Source organism: Malus domestica, chromosome 08, assembly GCF_042453785.1.
Source record: "Malus domestica chromosome 08, GDT2T_hap1".
In the NCBI taxonomy this organism is placed as follows: domain Eukaryota; kingdom Viridiplantae; phylum Streptophyta; class Magnoliopsida; order Rosales; family Rosaceae; genus Malus; species Malus domestica.
In genome coordinates, this window is record NC_091668.1 from 2,191,520 (window position 1) to 2,212,637 (window position 21,118).

At 39.2% G+C, this 21,118-nt stretch overlaps 4 protein-coding genes and 1 pseudogene across 6 annotated transcripts; all 5 read right to left on the reverse strand.

The window, feature by feature from the left end:
• Window positions 1-266: 266 nt before the first annotated feature.
• LOC103440548 (J domain-containing protein required for chloroplast accumulation response 1) lies at window positions 267-4,238 on the reverse strand. 2 transcript variants are annotated; one of them, XM_029106652.2, is made up of 9 exons: window positions 3,271-4,238; window positions 2,411-3,153; window positions 1,907-2,322; window positions 1,697-1,802; window positions 1,336-1,403; window positions 1,114-1,185; window positions 959-1,036; window positions 569-745; window positions 267-451 (listed from the first exon to the last, which is right to left on the reverse strand). In XM_029106652.2, the coding sequence occupies exons 1-9, from the start codon at window positions 3,744-3,746 to the stop codon at window positions 413-415; spliced, it is 2,175 nt and encodes a 724-aa protein (XP_028962485.2). In that variant the 5' UTR covers window positions 3,747-4,238; the 3' UTR covers window positions 267-412. The 2 variants fall into 2 exon arrangements, with proteins under 2 accessions (XP_028962485.2, XP_028962486.2); XM_029106653.2 differs by having other exon boundaries at window positions 1,336-1,397; window positions 3,271-3,979.
• Window positions 4,239-4,405: 167 nt separating this feature from the next.
• On the reverse strand, window positions 4,406-7,405 carry LOC103440496 (arabinosyltransferase RRA3-like). Its single transcript, XM_008379186.4, has 2 exons — window positions 6,903-7,405; window positions 4,406-5,795 (listed from the first exon to the last, which is right to left on the reverse strand). The coding sequence occupies exons 1-2, from the start codon at window positions 7,089-7,091 to the stop codon at window positions 4,677-4,679; spliced, it is 1,308 nt and encodes a 435-aa protein (XP_008377408.3). The 5' UTR covers window positions 7,092-7,405; the 3' UTR covers window positions 4,406-4,676.
• A 730-nt stretch (window positions 7,406-8,135) lies between these two features.
• Window positions 8,136-11,609, reverse strand: LOC103440493 (probable protein phosphatase 2C 55; annotated as a pseudogene). The gene is made up of 5 exons (XR_011583578.1): window positions 11,472-11,609; window positions 10,202-11,119; window positions 9,382-9,706; window positions 8,965-9,113; window positions 8,136-8,588 (listed from the first exon to the last, which is right to left on the reverse strand). The product of XR_011583578.1 is annotated as a probable protein phosphatase 2C 55 (transcript).
• Window positions 11,610-13,333: 1,724 nt separating this feature from the next.
• LOC103440492 (cytochrome P450 734A1-like) lies at window positions 13,334-15,838 on the reverse strand. Its single transcript, XM_008379183.4, has 4 exons — window positions 15,151-15,838; window positions 14,647-14,891; window positions 14,139-14,502; window positions 13,334-14,014 (listed from the first exon to the last, which is right to left on the reverse strand). Exons 1-4 carry the CDS (start codon window positions 15,637-15,639, stop codon window positions 13,595-13,597), a joined length of 1,518 nt encoding a protein of 505 aa, XP_008377405.3. The 5' UTR covers window positions 15,640-15,838; the 3' UTR covers window positions 13,334-13,594.
• Window positions 15,839-17,375: 1,537 nt separating this feature from the next.
• LOC139198449 (cytochrome P450 734A1-like) lies at window positions 17,376-20,633 on the reverse strand. The gene is made up of 4 exons (XM_070827232.1): window positions 20,119-20,633; window positions 18,520-18,764; window positions 18,085-18,448; window positions 17,376-17,969 (listed from the first exon to the last, which is right to left on the reverse strand). Exons 1-4 carry the CDS (start codon window positions 20,605-20,607, stop codon window positions 17,550-17,552), a joined length of 1,518 nt encoding a protein of 505 aa, XP_070683333.1. The 5' UTR covers window positions 20,608-20,633; the 3' UTR covers window positions 17,376-17,549.
• Between the last annotated feature and the right edge of the window lie 485 nt (window positions 20,634-21,118).

Below are 21,118 nucleotides of genomic sequence, written 5' to 3' on the forward strand. Positions count from 1 at the left end.
TCATTAGTTTTCCTTTATTCAAGGGAAATACTATGACTTATTTGAGAAGTGCTTTTAAATGACTAAAAGCGTTTTTAAAAAAAATTCTTTTTAGATTCCAAAAGTGTGTGAAGTACTTCCTGCAAGAAGCACACGTTAGCATTTGTAGGAAGTATTTCAAATGCTCTTGGAGCCCAAAAACATTTTCTTTGAACGTGATTTCAATCATTTAAAAGTACTTTTCAAGCGAGACCTTAATTTATTTTAACCTAGAGAGGGACTGGAACTTGGGTACAAATGGTACTTTTGCCCTAGTCAACTTATTTACGCCTTATCAGCTTGTGTATATATACGTCGATTTAATTATATACAGTTGAACAAACACGAACTCGACCAATCATAATCTGACACGTGACTTCGGAACAAAACTTTGTCATAGTGAGCCAAGTGAATTGAAATGATCCCAGGCTTCCTGCATTTGCCCAAAACAAGTAAAAAAAAAAATTCACCACGAGCATTAGTTACTGTTTTTGTAGTAAAAAATGGAGAAATTAGCAGTTGATCGATCGATTCTTAACAAATTACTGACCTGCAAGACATCAAAAACTTTTGCTGCAAGGTATTTGTGATGTGAAGCAGCACCCTTCTGCCGCAGCTTATCCGGGTGTAAACATAGCAGCGCTCTTTGGTACGCTCTTTTCACGGAATTTCCTTCGATTATATCTACAAGAGGTACCGTCTTCCACCCGCTCTCGGGCCAAAGAACCTGCCATGTATCGGTTTAAACCCGCATTAGTTGCTGAACGAGTAGTCAGGCTTCAACCTCGTGCTTGAGAAATATTTACTCATGGAAGTCTTCAATCTTAGTGACAAAGAAACGGTGAAGTTTATGCCATGAAGCGTGCTGTTATGCAATATCCGCGGCCACTTTTGAAGATAGAGCAAACTGGAAGGAAACAAACAACGAATCAATGCTTACAATTTGCATGGTAGTGAGCAGCGAGCGGATGTTTCCTTCCTTTCCTCTTGACCATTGTAGTATCTTAGCATCAATCGCCTGCAATTTATGGGATGTTACATTACTGCTTTCCGGAAACCATAACAGCATGCTGTGTTTGTTTGTTATATATTTACCTGGAGTTCTTCATGATTGTTGACGGGTTGTGGTTGCGGTTCTTTTTCCTCATCTTGAGTTATTTCTTTCATCTGTCAAGTAGAGTACCTCATCAGAAATTTCGTCGTAAATACTGCACTGAAGGATTAAGTAGAGACTGGACGAAGGAAAACTAAATTCATAGAAAACGAGCGTAATTTATAGACTACAGGAAACGGTTCTTTTATATAAGAATTACACACCTGGAAGTTTTCGTGGGAGGACTCATCTGCATCTTCAACGGTAGCATTTGATCCGTTGCGAGCTGATCCTGTCAAAGCTCAGAAGTTAATGAATAAGTTGCACGCCTTTCATTAGACTATCACTAGATACGTGGAAAAGTGAAAAGTTACTAAGCCTGCAGTAAACTGAAATACAAAGAACTGATGTATGATATCTGTTGAGGATGAATCCGACATTGATGGGAGGAGGGACCTTGCATGGGTTTATAAGAGGTTGGGCGACTCCCAATATTGCCATTTGCCAATTGGTTTTATGTTTGTATACCAGTTCTTCCCCTACTTAGCTAAGCCACATTCCTTAAACAAGATTAGGAGAACTAACCGGTACTTGATGCAGGGGTGTCCTGCGCGGGAGCATTATTATGTGTATAGGGAGCAGTCTTTGCTTCAATATTTTCTTTCTCTAGCTGTTGGAGATCTTCCTTCATCTGGAAAGAGTAGGAAAAAAAGAGTTATATTCAGAAAAATGTTGAAGAAAACAAAATCATTTCGTTTTTGGCTATGCGAACTCAAACCATTCTGAATTGATTACCATTACGGGAGCATCAGAAAATGCGTTTTTCACATCGGACTTTGGCAAGTCCTTGTTCATTTTTGTTGCGGTAATACTCGCTTCATTCTCTGCTTTGAAACCACCTTTCTCCTTCATTGTATAGCTCTGACTTCCAAGGTCACTACCATCATATGTGGGTTTACACAAAACTTCTTGGTTGAACATTTTAACAAGGTCCTTCACCTTACCCTTAACTTTGCTTCTCCTGAGATTATCTCCCGAGTTCTTCGTTGAACCTTGGAAACTTGCCTTATTAACTTCAACTTTAGTCGAGCAACTTCTTTTTAAGTGCTGATGTTTTGCAGTCTTATTAGCGCCAACATCTACAGATGATTTTTTGGCGCCTTTAACCACGCTTTCCTTTTTACCACTCGATTTAGTTACCTCATCATTGCCTGCATTGCATATGAAAATTCAGGTGTGGTGTCAGCGGTAGTACATGATGACAGTTACCTCGCCATGACAGTTAAGAATTTAACATACCTTGTTGAAGATCTTCATCAAAAAAGAAAGAAGGAACATGATTTTGATCTGGCTTGTGAACTTGCTCCATAAGCACGGGAATTTCTTTCTGTCGGTCTTCAGAAGAAGCTGTTTGAAGTAAAGGATGAGGCTCTATATCTTCACTTTTACGGAATGAGATGGTGTTACCGGAAACATCTTCAGCAGTGTCACGAAGGCTGCTGAAGGTTTCTGATTCAGCTAGGGGAAGAACCGCTTCCTCAACAAATTGTCGCGGATCTACTTTATTAGGAGTGGTTTCATCAACACGCAAGTCATTTTCTTGTTTGATTAGTTCCACGGTGGGAGACCTAGCATCATCGAGTGGACTCTCAGTAGCAGCGCATTCATTTGTGCTTGACCCTTCCTCGTTTTTAGTTCTTTTCTGCACTCTTGAACCATTCCGCCCCCTAAGAGGCATCACCATTGGCACTGCCCATTTGTAAATCGAGAAATGAAACTGAAACGGACTGCTAGAAGTTGCATTTTCCGAACTCTTTGAATCCTTTTCCGAATTCCCTCCTGTGTCTACTTTATCGGATGTAGCCAAGCTCGAGGACCCTTCGCCAACAGGAGAAGAATGTTGGTATGAGGAGCTCCGGCGAGTACTGGATCGAATATCATTTCTCGACTTATCGTGACTTTGGATTGCTCGGTTCGAAAATCTAGAAAGAGACCTCGAACGAGGCAGCTCCACCAGCCCTTTGCTAAATCCGGCGGGGAGGCTGAGAAATTTTGAAGCAAATAAGGTAATTAACGCATGATTGATTCAATATATAATGAACAAAATTAGCAGCTGCTCAAACATATTGTATTTCTTGTTCCTCAAGTTTCTATGGTACCTGAATTGTGCAGGCAGTGAAGAAGCTGCAGAGGGCTCGGTTTTGTGCAGCAGGGGGTGGGCGGGGCTTAGAACCCGAGAACCTGGCGCCGAAGCAAAAGGGTCCCTCTGAAGCCTCCTTGGACTAGAACTGACAGAGTGATTGCCATTAAAGATGTCATCAAAGAAGTCATCGCTCTGGGTCCGTCTTCTGTTCACGGACCCTTCCCCAAACACCGGCTTCTCATTCAAACTGGACCAATCATCATCGTCGTCATCGTCATCAGCATCCCCTTTCAGTCCGCTGCTCTCGGTAGCTTCGCTGAAGCTGTACCTCATGTCGTTAACAGACCACCGCCTCGGCGGGCCACCAAAGACGTCATGAAAATCAACGTCCGAGTTTTTGGTGGGAGTGTGGGAAGAAGAACCGGAGTTGACGAACGCTCTCTGAGGACTGTAGCCGAGAAGAAGGCTCTCCCGTTGCGAAAATCGCTCCATTTCAATCACCAACCAAGTCCCAACTAACAATTCATCGAAACAAAACTCACAACCAGAAGACAATTCGAATGAGACACGAAACCCTTATGTTTCACTGAAACAGTTGCAGGGGAAGATTTTTCGACTTGTCGAAATCGGAATCAAAAGGGAGAATTCAGGAGGAGGAGGTGGGGATCAGGTTGGGAATGTTTGCATGGGATTTTGAGGCCACACAAAACGGGAGAAAGTAACGCGGAATTTGGATGGAAGTGTTTCTGGATAAGTGGAAGAGTCCAAAAGAGTTGGAGGAAGCTATTGCCTTATTGGAGAGTTTGGATTTACGATTTTGTTTTGGTAGGCACCCGAAATCTGTTAATCGCTGTGCATTTCATGGTGGGCAATTTATCCAAAGATATCAGAAAATTTTGTAACTAATAAATTTGATACTTCCGGCAATCTGTGACCGTCACACTGCTACATGTAGGACGACTGATTGTAACATCACGAGTCAGTATGACAGTTTCTCCCAGATCATGTGTCGTATTACAGACTTTACCCGAGGCAAATGCTCAGGCTGCCCCGTTTCAACGAGGTTGTACGTCAAACACAATATCCATTTCAAAATCCAATCAGAATAAATATGCAGAGTTTAAAGACCAAGGACGTCGCAAAGCTGTCGATGACGAAAGATGAGAAACCCTCGAGTTAGATTTCTTGGTATAATATGGTACAGAACAACGTTCATCTCAGGAGATATCTGGTGAAACTTAAAATGTTACTATCCATATAAATCGAAAATTTGAAAGGAAACACGGGAAAAAGCAAAAAAGAAAGAAGAAATACTTCGAATTGGCCTCAGAATGTGCAGTCGATGTATCCAAACCAGTATCAATTGAATTGCAGAGCATGTGTACGTAGATTTTAGCGCATCCGGGAGTCTGTTGAACTATACTACCATTGAGAACCGTCAGGGAAAGGTTCCAGCGCATCTTGCTTGCCGTTGAAGTAGAACTCCATAATTGCCTGCATCCTTGGAAGTTTATCCGGGTGGTAGTTTACATGAAGGATTACTGGTTTCAACTTTTTCAAGTTAGCGTCTTTCCTGACCGTCTTGAAGAGGACCTTGCTATTCATAAAGAGATAGAAATCCATGGTTCTCTTGGAAGCATGAAGGCCACTGTACCCCGGATGAGAAGGGAAAAATAGTTCCTCGTTGAATACAGCTTGGTCCCATGCTTTTTGTGGCCTAGAGAGTCGTTCAGCCACACGATCCAAAAGCTCAATTGCAGGGAGCGTAGGTCTTATGTAAAAGAAACCAGAGTTGTAAACCCATATCCTCATCGTGTGAGCATAACGAGCCCACCCCATAGAGGGTTCGTCAAACACATCATTAAATCCATAAGCTGTATAGTTATTGTGACCATCGGTCATGGACTCTACATCAGAATCTCGATAAAGATGATTGAACGGGTTTTGCAAATATACTATATCAACATCCGAGAGAAGAACACTATAACCGAGTTGCAGAAACTCCCTCAAGATGCGAAACTTCAACCCTGAGACGGCATGGTTACCTCCCTTCTTCGCAATTGGATCAATACCCTCATCCGAATCTCTCTTGTATACAGGAACGTCATTAGCTTTGCAAAATTCTTCAATTTCATCGTCTAATCCTACTACCAGATAATTGGTTATACCAACTTTCTTGATGCTAGTAAACCATACCTCCAACATGACTTTCACATTTGAATTCGCAAGTGCAACTATAAGCTCTTTTTGAACTGCAACTTCCTCCAAGATCTTTGCCAACCTCGGATTCACGGATTCATCAGGAACAACTGTCGGGTTAGTTCTCAAGCCCTTGACGGTACCAAAAGGGCCAGCCTTATGTGGTTTACCTAACACAGAAAACTGCTCATGTGCAAGATCCTTTCCTTGTTCAGACAGACGTAGCTTTTCAGTTAGTTCCTGCACCTCCTTCTTCAACTCGTCATTCTTGTCCGACAATGATGCAATATCGGACCTCAACGAGGTAATCCGTTCTGTTGATTCACACTGTGATGAGCTAACCTGCAAGCAAAAATCGCATAGCCAGCCATATGACATCGTTCCACATTTTAAAAAATTATGCTATTTAGCATTATATCGATACTTCTAAAATACCAATTACAATCTGTGAGCTTAATGCAAACTAAAGATCGATGAGATCAATGCTTCTGGAAGGGCTAAAAGCGTTATATGACACCGAAAGCACTTCTGACAACGTTTTGCCATAAAAAAGAGAGTAAATTGTATAAATGGTCTCTTAATTTTAACTCAATTGGAGCAATAGTCCCTCAACTAAAAATCCATTACCATTGGTCCCTGAACTCATCAAAGCGTGCTGCTATGGTCCCTCAACTAAAAATCCATTATCATTGGTCCCTTAACTTTAATCTAACTGAAGAAATGGTCCCTCAACTTTAACCCAATTGAAGCAATGGTCCCTCAAACTTTAACAGTAATGATTCTTCCAACCTAACTTATTTTGACAAAATTCTGACAAAGTTGACGAAAATGACCATAGATACACATTTTGATGAGTTGAGAAACCCCAATTGTAGCAATGGTCCTTCCAACATAACTTATTTTAACAAAATTCTGACGAAGTTGACGATAAGGGTCATAACTACACATTTTGATGAGTTGAGGGACCAATGGTAATAGAATTTTAGTTGAGGACCATTGCTCCAATTTGATTTAAGTTGAGGGACCATTGCTACATTCTTAAAAAAAAACTTGTTTATGGATCGCAGAAACGCTGTTCCGAGAAGCGCCCGCGGAAGAAACACTTGGATTCCTCTTCATAAAATGGGGTAAGGCTAGCTGACATTCACCTCTCCCAGACCCTGCGTAAAGCGGGAGCCGGGTACGACCTTTTTTATAATAAAAGCACTTCCTAACTGCTGGAAGTGCTTTCTGCAATCCCGAACAACACTTCGTAACTGCTTCTGGACTAAATTGATTAGAAACTGAATCCAATTTCTCAGAAAAATGTAAGCTTTACAAGTAAGTTCTATCAGCAAAATGCAGACTGGCATAATCAAATCACTAAATGAAGCGATTAAGATATGTAATTAGCGCTAATTAAAAGCGAAAAGGCAACGAGTGAGTAAATTAAGGAAGCGAGATCCAAACCTGGAGATCCGATTTCCCGAATCTGCGGTTTTGGATAGGCCGATCGGAGCTCAGGAACCCGAGAGGAAACAAGTAGGCGACGACGGAGCCGAGTAGGATTCCGATGACAATGGCGGTCACGATTCGAGATCCACGAAACGACTGCGTCTTGTCCCTCATCAACGACCCCTCTCGACGAACTGCCATCATTCCCGCCTTCTTTCACTCTCTCTCTCGAGTCGTTCGCAGCCGTTAGCGAGAAAGAGATGAAACAAATCAGTATTCGATTACTGCTCTGCCGGTTGCGGCGGTGGCGGCGGCGGTCGCGGCGGTTGTGGTGGAGTTGCCACTTTCGCTTTCAAAATAACAGCGGAGCAGTGAGATTGCTCTCTCTCAGGGACCCGAGGAGAGAGGGAAAAGATCGAGCTGGCAAAGATTCGGTGCTTTGCATGTACGGAACTAGAGAACCATCATTGCTGTCTTTGTTTGCACATCGGCCAAGATTTGGTGTTGTTTTTGTGTGTGAAGTTTGTCGTTTTTTGGGTGGACAGTTAATTTAGTTTCAGTTTAACCACGCCTAGTGGGCCTAACAGCGAAAGTCCAGTAAAGAAGGGTTATATAAAAGGATTTTATCGTCGTAATGGCATTTCGGTCTAATAATAATAGGAACTTTAACGAAAAGCGCATGTTACTGTTCACTTTAACGAAAAACCATATTTTTACACTAAAAAGTCAATCCTGGTACTATTCACTTTACCCTTTATTTTGTCCTTATCATTAAAACTCAAAGTTTTCAAACCATTTTCATTAATTTTCCTAATAATATATTGTTATGTGATATTTACCGTTGTTAGGATTGGATTCTCCGGATTAAACACAAAGGGGGTGTAGAGAGATTATTGTTGTTGTTTGTGTTTTGGGTTATAAAATTCTTTTTTTTTAATATTTATTTAAAGACAAACTTTAAAAGTTGGATAGATAAATTTTTTCTGTAGTGTATAGATATAAGAAAGTTGGGTTTAAATAAAATTTTCTAGAATAATATTCATCAACTTGATAACAATAAAAAAAAAAAAGTGTAAAAAGATAAGATAACTGAGTAGGTTTCTTTATAGTGAATGAAGGTAGTTTAGGAACTAAAGTTGGGCAAATAAATCAAATAAAATTTGTGTAAATAGTAGGTTGGATGTAAAGAGACTCTGATGCGCGCAAATAAGACGAGAAAAGATAAAAAGAAGAATATCACTAAAGGAATAAAAATAAAAGAAAGAAGAATGTAATAAAGTAAAAGTAATGTCATTACAAAAGAAATGCAATGGAATTTTATCCATGTGAGCAAAAAGGGAGATGAAGGAAAGAGGGAGAAATGTAGCATATACATGAGAGAGAGAGAGAGTCCAATTGTTTGTATCATGGATCATTTGAACTGGTCACATATGAAACAACAACGGTTATATCATCAAGCTTGCCGCCATAATGAAGGACCCCAGCATCTTGAGCGGCAGTGGAGAAAGGCGTCTGCCGGTTTCGATCCTGTGCTCGTTGGCGTGCCAACGCTGCAATCTTCTGCGCTGTCACCTGAGGCCCAAAGCCAGCTCTCATGGCATGGACCACTACCGCAGTAATCTCGTTGTTGTACAAGTTGTCGAACAGGCCATCAGTTCCGGCAATTATAACATCCCTGGGTGCAACAGGGACAGTAAAAACCTGAATCAAACAAAACCATCTTAGCTTTGTTATATGTACGACGATCATTCCAGGACATTTGAAACATTAAATGAAAAATCATGAAATCATGTTCTTGACGTCGTAACTTGTTTTTGCAACAAACTCAAATAATCTTTTTTTTTTTTTTGAGGACATCGATATTTTTACACTAGAGGGAAGGAGAGTTCAGCTAAACCACACAATGGGTAGCCTAATTTGGTATCGAATTCGCCATCCACAAGATTCGAACCTAAGGCCTCTCACTTCTAGGCGAAGAGGAATACCACTAGACTGTAGTACTTAGTGGCAACTCTAACAATCTATTAGCGATATTTATCAACCAGCATAAAGAAATTTGGAAAACATTGCTGCTGACCTGGCCAGAGCTAGGTAGATCACCGTTGTTTCCAGTCCCCAGTTGATAGGAAAAGTTAAAATTATGCTGTTGCACAGGAGATCTAAAGACGGTGGACCCGCCTCGAACCACTATAAACCACTATCACCTAAATTAACTGCATGAATACCCTGCAGTGAGATCAAAAACAGTTAATGCAAGTCCCTGAATCGTAAATATGATAAAATAGCATTATTATGAGACCCTTGCAATCCATTTAATCTACAAAAACCACTCTTACAACAAAATAAAACGTAAGAGCTGAGACTTCAATAGTTATTTTTACTACAAAGTTCATTATTTCAGCATATGGCAATTTAAAAGGCCTCAAAATAATGGATATTTGTTCCTTTGATGCAAGCATAAACATCCTGCTTAGAACGAAGAGAAGTTCCCCACCTGTTCTGTGAGTGCTATGATGCATGCTGTTGAGGAACCCCTGGCTTTCGTGCTCGAGTGAGCTTTCTCCAATACCCGAGCAGGGTCAATGGCACCCTTGGGCTCCTCCTGAACAGCGGCCACAGAATTAGACATCAGTTCTCTGGAGTACAATCCGGAATTAACACCGAGATCTGCCCAGCCACCAACACCATCCGCCACCCCTATTGCTTGTTCATTTGCACAAATGAAGTGAGCATCCTCCCCGCCAGTTTCCTCTTTATCTGGATGGGGCAGGTAATATGATCCTGAAGTTAGTTTTAGGGACTTTCCATCTGTAATCTTCCTGTAACCATAGCAATGTATGCTTAACAAATGCTGAGACTTATTGCACTAAAAGTAAGACAAATAAAATCAGACCAAATACTTTTCCACTGCAGAATACTTTATATTCCCATAAGTCAGTATTTACGTAATATATGCAGGTTGTTAGTGAACAAAATATACTAAATTAGCAGAGAGAACTAATTGTGACTTGTAATTTGTGAGCGCATATAAAGATTTAGTGATTTCTCAATTCTCTTCAAATCTAGAAACCTACAAAATATCCTAACTATATAACTATGCAATTTCTCGTCATATCTAACTTTCAATTAAATTAAAGGAAACCCTAGTAGCAGGATGTCTGTTACACCGAGAGCTAGGAAAAATGAAATCAGTCAAGATGCGCATTTAAAAATAAAATATTATGCCTCTCAACTACATAAGACAACAAATAAATAACATCTCAGAGACAAATATGACAAAGCATTTGAGATAAAAACTGGTCTCTAGAACTTACTCATTAGATGAATCTGCAGAACTTGAAACTTGCCCTTCAGAAGCAGAACTATCGAAAGACACGTCATGGGCAGTCCTTGTAGATGAGCATGTTGATGAACCATGAAATTCTCTTGACCCTGATCCTTCACTTGGGGAGGAATTACACCATCTCTTTCCAACTTCATAAATCAAATACCCATGAATTACATTAGTGTTGGACTGCCCACTTTTATTCAAACTCATGCTAGCTGTTTGAAAACAGTCCGAACTTCTTTTGTTGTATAATGTACAGGCACTTTTGGGTACCATTGCATGAAGCCCAGGCCTTGAAGTTAAATTATCTGGGCAGAATCCCCCAAATAAAGTTCTAGAACCACAAGCAGCCATAGGTTTATTCTGAAACTTACTTCTGGTCACAAACTGACTGGGCTCAGAAAGCACACAATCGATATGATACCCGCAAACCTGAATTGAAGGCCCTGACACAGATGGGGTTGAAATAATGCGCGAAATCTCTTCAACAACAGAAATGTTCCTTCTTTTGTTAACTAGCTGCGAATCCAACCTCGCAGCAAAAACAATGCCTGGTGAAAACAATGCTTGGAGGCCTGAAATAGTTGAAAACGGAGACTGGAACAACTTAGAATTTCCAAACAACAATTTTCCCTGTCCAATTAACCCATCTACTGATTCCTGAAGCGCTCCTTCCTGCCCAACAATCAATCTCTGCAACACAGTCCTAATCTTCGACAAGTAAGAAGATGGCATCTTACCCTCTTAAACAAAACAGCTTAGCTTCAACCCCTCTATTGCAGATAACACAAAGGCCACCCCCGTACGCAAAATTAAATCTCATAACTATATGCACATCCAATCCTACATTAACTAATCACATGATCCCCTATCTCCAGCCAATATATCACAATCGTTCAAAATCCTGAGAAATGAACACAAACGGTGCACATCATCAGCTATCGAAATTCGTATCAGCACAAATTCCGCAGACAAATCTCCATAATCCACAAGCAATCAGATATATCCCTATATAAACCAGAAAATTGAAAATTAAAGAAAACCCAGTAGCCAGCTAACAACAACATGTATCTAATCAGGCAGACGTGAGTTAGGCCAGTTCGCCCGGGCAGCGTACCCGCCCCTCGTAGTTTACAATATAAACCGTATAGCAAAACTCCAGGAAAAAAAAAAATTCAAATTCAATCTCCTAAAAGTAACAAAAATCCTACTTAAAATAATGGAAAATAGCTGAATCAAAGAAATAGAAATCTCACCGAGCTTAGCCGCGATCGGATTCGAAGCCCCAATCCAGAAAAATCAAGAACTACATCCCTAATTTCTCCGAGACCCAAAAATCCGACGATCGCCTTCAACGGTTAGAAAAGTGGGGTCCCAGAAAATTCTAATTTCACGGGTTTTATGCTTTCGGGTTTTTTCACTGCAGATGGGGCGTTGAATTTACTGACCATTTAACCACTGGTTGTACTGATATTTACGGAACACTACCGGTAGTTTACGATCTGATACGAGGGTGGTTTGGTAATTGTGTTGACAGCTGAACGGCTAGTTCGGACCGGTACGTGAAGACATTTATCCGTAGTCTTCCAATAATATTGGAGGATAACTGGAAATATTAACCAGGGCAAAGATGCCGAGATTATAACAAAAGGCCACAACGAGGCAAGCAACCAAAAAACAAAGACGGAAGTGCAAGGGGAAGAAAAACTTGACACTAAAAAGAAGCAACTAGCATCACCCCTTGCACAACTGAACAAAATTAATGTGGGCAAGGTAGTCTATCAGTGTTAAGTACATGAATAAGTGAAGATGAAGATCTTTCTACCCAAATAAAGTCACACATCTCCACATAACTCTGCGAAACCAAACGGTTAGCAGCCATATTGGCTGATCTTGGAGTCCAAGACCAGCAACAGTCATGGAAGGAATCGCCGACTTTCTTGCACATATAGTTTTACGTTTTGGGAAATTATACACAAAACCCCAAGATTTTATTCTTATCACAAAAAAGCCCTTGACCATAATCATAATTCAATATTTTTTAGGCTAAATTATCACAAAAGATTACTAAAATTGATGGCAATTTCACTTTAGTCTCTCAATTCAAATATTGATCAATATCGTCTCCCAATTTTACTATCATAAATCAATATCGTATCTATCGTTGAACTTTATTAAATATTGTGTTAGTGAGTTGATGTGAGTGGGAAACCACATTAATAAAAGTGTTCCTTCTTTGCATCTTTCCTCCCATAATTGTGATTAGATCAGAATAAAAAATTTGTCATTTCAATTTTCAAATGAGAAGATAAACGATAATGATTATATATGTGGAACACGATGAGAATTGAAGTAGAAGGTAGGTCTTGTTCTGTTCAAAAATGTGGAAGGTAGGTTATAAATTAACGTTTCTACAAATAAAATAAAATAAAGTGGAAGTTAGGTTATGTACATGTAAATGAGAAAATAAATGAGTGGATTTTGATATAATGTTAAACTATCCAAAAGATTAGGAGTGCACTTTTGTCATTTTATATGCGATTTACCCTGAACTTTTATAATTGATTAATTCTTCTCCTGAATTTTAGTTTTAGCCGATTACACCCTAAACTTCTACAATTGGGCAATTTCTCCCCGAACTTTAATTTCCTCTTAAACCCTAAAATTCAAATAAAAAGTGTACTGAGTGAACTAGTGGAAAAGAAGAAGAAGAAGAGAAAAAATTAAAAAGCAATATGTGTCCACATTAGGGATAAAATTACCTTTTTGCAATTAGAAAAATAAAGTTTTGGGAGAAATTGACCAATTATAAAAATTCATGGGGTATCGGCTAAAATTAAAGTTCAAGGGAAAATTGCCAATTATAAAAGTTTAAGGGCGTAATTGGCTAAAATGAAAGCTCATGGGAAAAATTGGCTGCTCCTCACAAGTTCAAAGAAAAATCGACAAACACCTCTTTTTGGAGTGACAATAACAACATCCTAATAATTTTTTTTTTATAATTTGTTGAATAGTAATTCTACTTGAGAGACACACAAAATTGCTCAACAAACACAACCATTTAATTATAATGCGTACCTATTTAATATGTTTATGAATTTTTTTCCTGATAAAAAGGTAAGTAAAATGCGTTGTTTATTTCACCAAGAAAAATATGACAAATGAGGGCAAATTGACACATTTTAAATGTGACTCATAACCAAAGTAAAAATCAAGAAGCCAAATTGAAAGAACATCATAAGTTATTGATGGGCAAGTACTCTGAAGGACAGAAACCCTAATTTGAAATTGCATGCCAAGCTTTTATTGCATAAATAAATCAACCAAAAAAAAAAAAAAAATCCACCCAAATTTCTTCGTCGAAAAACCTCCAAAATTTTCAGTTTGAAATCTTCGTGAAAAGGATCTGAGCGCCGTACTGGGGCTGTAAAGTTAAAAACAGCATGGGTGCATGAACATATGTTGGTGACACCGTGAAAGAATAGCCCCGGATGATGAGTGCTAACGCTAGTTTTGCTTCAACCACGGCCGAAGTTTGACCTGCGCAGATTCGAGGCCCCAGGCCAAATGGGATGAACGAGGCTGAATGCCTTCGAGATTCCAAAAACCTCGATGGATTGAATTCGTGAGCATCTTTTCCCCATATCTCAGTGTCGTGATGGACAGCGATCAACGGCAAATAAAGTTGTGCATCAGCAGGAATTTCCAGGCTCCCGAGCTTAACCTTCTTTGTTGTTTCCCTCATAAGCATCGCGGCTGGAGGGTATAGCCTGAGCGTTTCATTAATGATTATAGTTACCTGTTCAAAAAGTGACAGAAAATAAACAAAATGCGAGGATCAAGCAACTTGTTTCAGTAATTTAAGTACTACTTTAATGGGAATGGATTTCGTTATGCTGGCGAAATAAATGGAACGAGCTTACATTCTTGAGTTCATTCAAATTCTCTGCAACCGGGAGCTGATTGTCTCCGAAAACACGGAATACTTCTTCCCTAGCCTTGCTTTGCCATTCCGGATGCTGTGCCAAAAGTAGTAGTGCCCAAGTCAAAAGATTAGCTGTTGTTTCTTTTCCTGCAAAGTAGAATGTCTTGCATTCATCTATAACTTCCTGTATCCCTAGCTTTTCCTCTTCACCATCCGGATTCTTGTATGGCGTCATTAGCAGACTAAGCAGATTTCTCGAATCTCCCTTCTTTTTGCCATTTTTCGCAATCAACGTCCGTATGGATTCACTACTTTCCTTATCTAATCTCCACCTTTCTCTGTTACTCTTGGTAGGCAAAAACCTGCATGCCAAGAAAACCAATCAATAGAACCGCCTTGTTTAACTAAGAATATCTCAGTAATTAGCGCGTATATAAACGACAACAACGAGGGTAACGAAGGATTAGGAGAACATATATATACGAACAAGGTTTAAATTACTCCACCTGAATCCAGGAATGTAGATGCTCCTTGCGGCCTTACTGAAAAGATGCATTTGTTGTTCTTGCAAGTCGAAAACATGTTTTCCCTCCTCGAAACTGCTTCCGAAAGCCGTCCTCGATATGACTTCCCCTAAGAGCTCATGAAGTTCTTTGTGCACATCCAACTCAAACTCTTCCCTCCCTCCTCTTACGTCCTCCCATTTCTCCAACATCTTCATCGTACTCTCCACAATCCCAGGAACCCAACTCTGTTGTATTAAAACCAGTAACAAATCAAATTTCTAGCCATTTAGTGCTTAACTAACTCGGGGTTCCGCTTCTAATGCGAAACCTTTTTGTTTCACAGTTACACTATCACATTACGTTACTAATGCACCAGATATAATATGAACGGACAAAATAGTTGATACGCTACTCTGAACCTTAAACATAATGTTAAGTAATAAATATGGATATATAGTATTAAATTGATAACGCTAGATGACAGTGCAAGAACGGAGTTCTCACCTTGACACGATCCATTCTAAAGGCCTGGTTCACGATCCTTCTGTGAAAAGCCCATTTGTCGCCCTCGAGGCCAACGAGCCCCCAGTCACCAAGCAAAAACTTAGTCAGAGGTGTGGACGGTACCTTTCTAAACGACCCACCCGAATTGAAAAGGACTTCCTTGATCATATCCGGGTCGGATATTGCCACTCGGGGCCTCAACCCGAACCAGTAGACGAAATTCTTCCCGTACATCAGAGACCACTGGTGGTAAAATGGGGTAATGCGTCGAACAATGTCGTGGTCGAAAGGGAGCGGCTTGGAGACTACTTCCGCGAACATACGGCGGATCTCGGCCGAGTTTCCGACGACCGGACGGTAGGCGGGGCCGCGCAGGCCTTGCTTTTGGAAATAGGTTTGTGTCCTCAGTGGTACCCATATGGTTGAGTACACAAATTTGAAGATGAGGATAAGAAGAAGAGGGAAAGTCAGAAGAAGAAGAAAATGCATCACGAAAGCTTTTCTGGGTTTAAACAAACGCCGCTTCCCACAAAAGCACGGCTGCTGACAGCAGAAGCTGCTTTTTGGCTGTTCTTTTGGCCTGAACAAGTGAAGCTGCTAAGTGAAAGAGTAGTTGGTGGTTCTTATAGAGAGTTGAGCGGTTGTGTCGATAAGTTTCAATAAGAAAAGTCTTTAGGGAATCTAAGACAGGTTTTTGAAAAGTCATCGGTGATTATTCAAATGACGTTCTATAGTTTACTTTTCAATGTTTAATTTTTAATTTTCGTTTTAAGTGTTAGAGCAAAAGGAAGAGAAATTTTTAGTTATGATGGGAAGGTAAGTGGTACACCACATATTTTAATAGAAGTGGTAAGAAATTTTATTTTTTAAGTTATTAACTTTTTAGCACACATATCCCACCATTTTTATAGTGACACGTGGTGTATCACCTTGTGTACCGGTCACATTGAAAAATCTCTCCATCGGTAGAAATAGGACTTCCACCACCAATTAATATTCATTTCGTTTATTGGAGTTGTTGATAAAAATATAGAAGCTATATCTACCGTTGGTTTTCCGACAGTTCAAATATAAAGGGGGAGTTGCAGAAATGGCTACCAGCATTCACGTAAAAACCAAGAAAAAAACGAAAATGAGAAGGATGATGTGTAGCATTCTCACTTGAGTGGGCTTTGTTTGCCACTCAAAATCAACAGTGGACCCCTCTTTGAGTCCCTATATACAGTTCTTACATTTAAGGATTTTTTTGAGTTATCCGGCGAGTCTATGTATATTCCGACTCATTAAAAGTCTTTTGTCCCTAGATTTAAGGTATATACAGTTTTATGGACTCCTATTTATGGTCCCATTAGACCATCTCAAAGGATAAAGCTTAAAAATTTTAGCCATAACCCATAAACTGTTATTCTCCTCCAATCTTATGTCTTAAAATTTTAGCCCGAGATTATTAAATAATAATTTTAGTCTAATTTTTTTTCTTGATAACTTTTTTGAAAATAAAATTTATGTAGATTATCCTAATTTATTTTTATGAACATTTTAATTTAAAAATATTTAAATTTCGATAAGTAATTAAAAATCATACAAATACATATGTATTTATAAAGTTTTAAGTGAAATTTGATTTAAATAATTTTCTTAAATTATTTTAGACGTTATATTTAATTTTGGGCCGTCAAATCTTTTTTTTTTTTTTACCATTAGATATGATATATTTTCCCTCTACGGCTTATTTTAGCCCAATGATTAGAGATGGTTTGAGGAGTTTAGAGCTTATATTTTAAATTTTATCTCATGAGTTGGAGATGATCTTATAGATTTCTTTAACATTCATAGCGGGGGAGGACACGTTTTTGTTCGAGCAAAGAAGTGTTGAACTTTCTATTTACCAGAAAAAGAAAAGTGTTGAACTTTCTGACAGCCTAAGAAACTTTTTTTTTTTTGCCTGGTGAGCTGATACTGCTAAATTATTTCCATGAGCTTACTAAAGACAAAAGAAAATGGAAAGTGGAAAGTATATACGTCTCACGTTAAAATTCTTAATTTATTATTAAGGATATTAAAAGTTAGATTGACAAAAGAATAGTTGTCCCATTACTTATTTCGGAAGTCTCCTATTCCTCTTCGTAGCAGTGTGACTGATGTTGAGTTTGCATCTTTTTCTTGTTGACAATTCAATATTCTAAAATGTTGTAATCAGTGAAGAAGGGAAATTCGAACTTGAGTGCTAAAAGAATCAACCAAAGTTACAAGTGAAATTCAACTTACAATCTTAAAGTCACCGGAAATAAAGGGAAGTTCATAGAAAATACAATCAAATATGGTTGCAATATGACTTAAGATATCTGTGTTCTGAAGCTTCATTGTACAATAAGATAAATAAAACCCTAATTAGAATCTCAATTTAAAATCCTGGTAAAGAGGATTTGAGCGCCATATTGTGGCTGCAAGGTTATGAACAACGTTGGGGCATGAACATACGTTGGAGACACCCTGAAAAAATAATGACGGATGATGATAGCTAACACAAGTTTTGCTTCAACAAGAGCCAAGTTTTGGCCTGCACAGATTCGAGGACCCAGACCAAATGGAAAGTACGAGGCTAAATGGCTTCGAGGCTCGGAAAACCTCAGCGGGTTGAACTCGTTAGCATCTTCTCCCCATATCTCAGTGTCGTGATGGACGGCGGTCAAGGCCAAATAAAACTGTGTGTCTGCAGGAATGTCCAGGCTCCCAAGCTTAACCTTCTTTGTTGCTTGCCTCAAAAGCATCACCGCCGGCGGGTAGAGCCTAAGCGTTTCGTTAATGATCATGCTAACCTGTTCAAAACGGGACAGAAAATAAACAACATATGGGGATGCAGCAAATAAGTACAAAATTAACTTTCTTCCCAGCATTGATACGTATACATAGGAAAGACTGCATGGAACTTACGATCTTGAGGTCATTCAAATTATCTGCAACCGGGAGCTTATTGTCCCCCGCCACGCGAATTATTTCTTCCCTAGCTTTGTCTTGCCATTCCACATGCTTTGCCAAGAGCAGAAGTGCCCAGCTCAGAAGATTAGCAGTCGTTTCCTTTCCTGCAAAGTAGAAGGTCTTGCACTCATCTATAACTTCCTCTATCCCTAATTTCTCCTCTTTGCCGTCCTGATTCTTGTAAGGAGACATCAACAGACTAAGCAGATTTGTTGAATCTTCACTTCTTTCGCAGTTACTCGCGATCAACATCCGTATTGATTCACGAGTTTCCTTGTCGAGTCTCCATCTTTCTCGGTTATTCTTGGTAGGCAAAAACCTGCATTCAAAAGAAGTCAATGAGTTTGGAATCAGTCACATTTCGCCGTTGAATTTTTGAAGGAAAGTCACCTGAATCCCGGAATGTAGATGCTCCTGGCTGCCTTGGTGAACAAATGCATTTGTTGTTCTTGTAAGTCGAAAACTCGCTTTCCCTCCTCAAAACTGGTTCCGAAAGCTGTCCTTGATATCACGTCCGCTGAGAGGTCATGAAGGTCTTTGTGCACATCGATTTCGAACTCATCTCTCCCTCCTCTTACATTCTCCCACTTCTCCAACATTTTCATGGTACTCCCCACAATTTCTGGCACCCAACCCTGGCATTCCATAAGAAACCCCAACAAATGTATCAAATTAAACGATATAAGATGTTGTCATTTGATACCTACTAAAAGCCATCGTTTCCGAAAGCATTTGATAGAAAAACTTAAAAAAAGTGCTCTTAGTTGAAGAATCACTTATGAGCAAAAGGAACTTACTTTTAATCTTGCATATTATGATATAAAGGCTAAAATATTATTACCTATATCATTAAGCTTAGTACAAAGTTCAGTTGTCGGGACTTAACTCGTGTAATTTACTAATTATTTCTAAACATAAAAAATCCAATTTATCCTTGCACATCTCGCTTGCAAGCTTAATTGTAATATACACAAATTATACTTATTGTAAAAATGGTAAGGTCTTTGTCTCCTCTTTTTCTTCTATTATCTTTTAGAAAAAGAGTAAGGTTTATGTCATTTCATTTTTTATGTGTTTTCTTTTTTATATCAATATTTCTCATACCCTAAAAGTTCCTCTTCTTAAAAAAAAAAAACTTAAATTGTTAAAATTAATAAACTACAATAAAGATAGAGTGACTAAAATCTTGTTGGCCAAATAATAATGCCTAAAATGAAATGCCCATTTTAGGAATCTCAATGTTGTTAGAGCAAGTTCACCCCGACCCAATTGTCCCCCAAAACCCCAACAATCCTCTTCCTCACCACCCTAGCCTAATAAGTTTGACCACAGGTGGGCCCAAGACCATCGGACTAAGGAGTCGAGTAAAAATAGATCGACTGTGCGTCTGAGGCCATGTGACATCAGTCCCATGTTATAATTTTTTTTTTGCGTTAGGCGCGTACGTTTTATACACACGTGACGACTAGTGGTCGAACAAAATGCAGTCGGCGGGGCCCACATTGTAGGCACTCAGGCCATTTGCGAACGTGGAACGTTGGATTTCCCAAATCCGACGGCCCATGGTAATTTTCATTTTTTTAAAATTAAAAAAAAAAACCCAAAAAAAGGTATTTATCTGAAAAAGACATTGTGACCACATGGCACAACTTGCACTCTTGGATTGCAAAAAAAATGTCATCCATCAGTCCATATTAATTATGTTAGTAAAAAATGTTTAAAATACAAAAAAAAAAAAAAGAATATGAACTGTGGGGTGACCAAGAAGGGACTATTTCTTAAGAAAATGACACGTGATGTGGCGAGATTAGTTAAAAGTTCTATTCGAAATTAAACATAATATTAATTTTTAAGGCGAATTACCCGCACAATTTAATTACAGAATAAAAATATATTAAAAAAATTACTATTCACTAAGATAGCTCAATTGATGGCGAAATTATTGCCATGGGGGTGGACTTCTCTTAATTGGGTTAATAGAGTAATTACCTTGACCCGCTCCATTTTAAAGGCCTGGTTTACGATCCCTCTATGAAAAGCCCATTCTTCTCCGACAAGCCCAAAAAGTCCCTCTCCAAACAAAGTTTTAGTCAAAGGGGTAAACGGTAATTTCCGAAACGACCCACTTGTATTCATCAACACTTCCTTGATCATGTCAGGGTCGGATATTGTCAGCCTGGCCCTGGGCCCGAACCAGTACAGGAAAATTTTCCCGTACATGCGGGACCACCTGTGGTAATGTGGGGACGCGCGGGGAAGCGTGTCGTGGTCAAAAGGTCCTCGCTTTGAGAGAGATTCCACGGATAGACGACGGATCTCGGCCGAGTTCCCAAGGATCGGACGGTAGGCAGGCCCCCGTATGTCTTGCCTTCGGAAGTGATGTTGCGTCCTCAGTGGGACCCACAACGTGGAGTTTACAAATTTGAAGAGGAAGAAAAGGAGAGGAAGGAAAAGAACTGCAAGGAGAAGGAAATGCATCGTGAAATCTCAAAGGAAGAGAGAGAGAGAGATAGAGAGAGAGGGGAGAGAGGACTTTTAAGTTCCTAAATACATCATGCGTGATGTACACCAACGTAATCCGCTTGAGAAAACAACTTGTTAGTTGGTAATAAAAAAAATTAGATCGATGCTAAGTAGTAGTGCTGGAAATTTTTTCCGGAAATCCCAAACCAAATAAAAACAAATTCGATCCCATACTGAAAATTTTTCAAACTAATAATACCGAAATTTTCGGCATCCATACCGAACCTTTCGATACGAGAGTTGGTATTATATATTCAATGATCCAAAAATCTCGAACCAAATCAAAAAAACATATATATTTATTTTGGTTGTATGCATGTTAAATGTTGAATTTAAGTAGTTTGATAGTAGATTATATTAGAAACAGAAGTATGAAATTAAGTAATTTGAAACTTTGGAACATTAATTTGACTTGGTACGAATGAATTGGTATCAATGTATGAAATTTCAAATTAATATGAGGTGA

Excerpts from the sequence above, each read along its gene's own strand:
- LOC103440548 (XM_029106652.2), bottom strand. The coding sequence starts at position 3,746 with ATGGAGCGATTTTCGCAACGGGAGAGCCTTCTTCTCGGCTACAGTCCT. Across the intron at positions 1,803-1,906 it reads TTTCTGATGCTCCCGTAATG|ATGAAGGAAGATCTCCAACA; the intron begins GTAATCAATTCA and ends TACTCTTTCCAG. Across the intron at positions 1,186-1,335 it reads CCTCCCACGAAAACTTCCAG|ATGAAAGAAATAACTCAAGA; the intron begins GTGTGTAATTCT and ends TCTACTTGACAG.
- LOC103440496 (XM_008379186.4), bottom strand. The coding sequence starts at position 7,091 with ATGATGGCAGTTCGTCGAGAGGGGTCGTTGATGAGGGACAAGACGCAG. Across the intron at positions 5,796-6,902 it reads TCGGGAAATCGGATCTCCAG|GTTAGCTCATCACAGTGTGA; the intron begins GTTTGGATCTCG and ends TTTTGCTTGCAG.
- LOC103440492 (XM_008379183.4), bottom strand. The coding sequence starts at position 15,639 with ATGCATTTTCTTCTTCTTCTGACTTTCCCTCTTCTTCTTATCCTCATC. Across the intron at positions 14,503-14,646 it reads ATCTACATTCCTGGATTCAG|GTTTTTGCCTACCAAGAGTA; the intron begins GTGGAGTAATTT and ends CTTGGCATGCAG. Across the intron at positions 14,015-14,138 it reads ATTTGAATGAACTCAAGAAT|GTAACTATAATCATTAATGA; the intron begins GTAAGCTCGTTC and ends CTTTTTGAACAG.
- LOC139198449 (XM_070827232.1), bottom strand. The coding sequence starts at position 20,607 with ATGCATTTCCTTCTCCTTGCAGTTCTTTTCCTTCCTCTCCTTTTCTTC. Across the intron at positions 18,765-20,118 it reads TTAAAATGGAGCGGGTCAAG|GGTTGGGTGCCAGAAATTGT; the intron begins GTAATTACTCTA and ends ATGGAATGCCAG. Across the intron at positions 18,449-18,519 it reads ATCTACATTCCGGGATTCAG|GTTTTTGCCTACCAAGAATA; the intron begins GTGACTTTCCTT and ends TTTTGAATGCAG.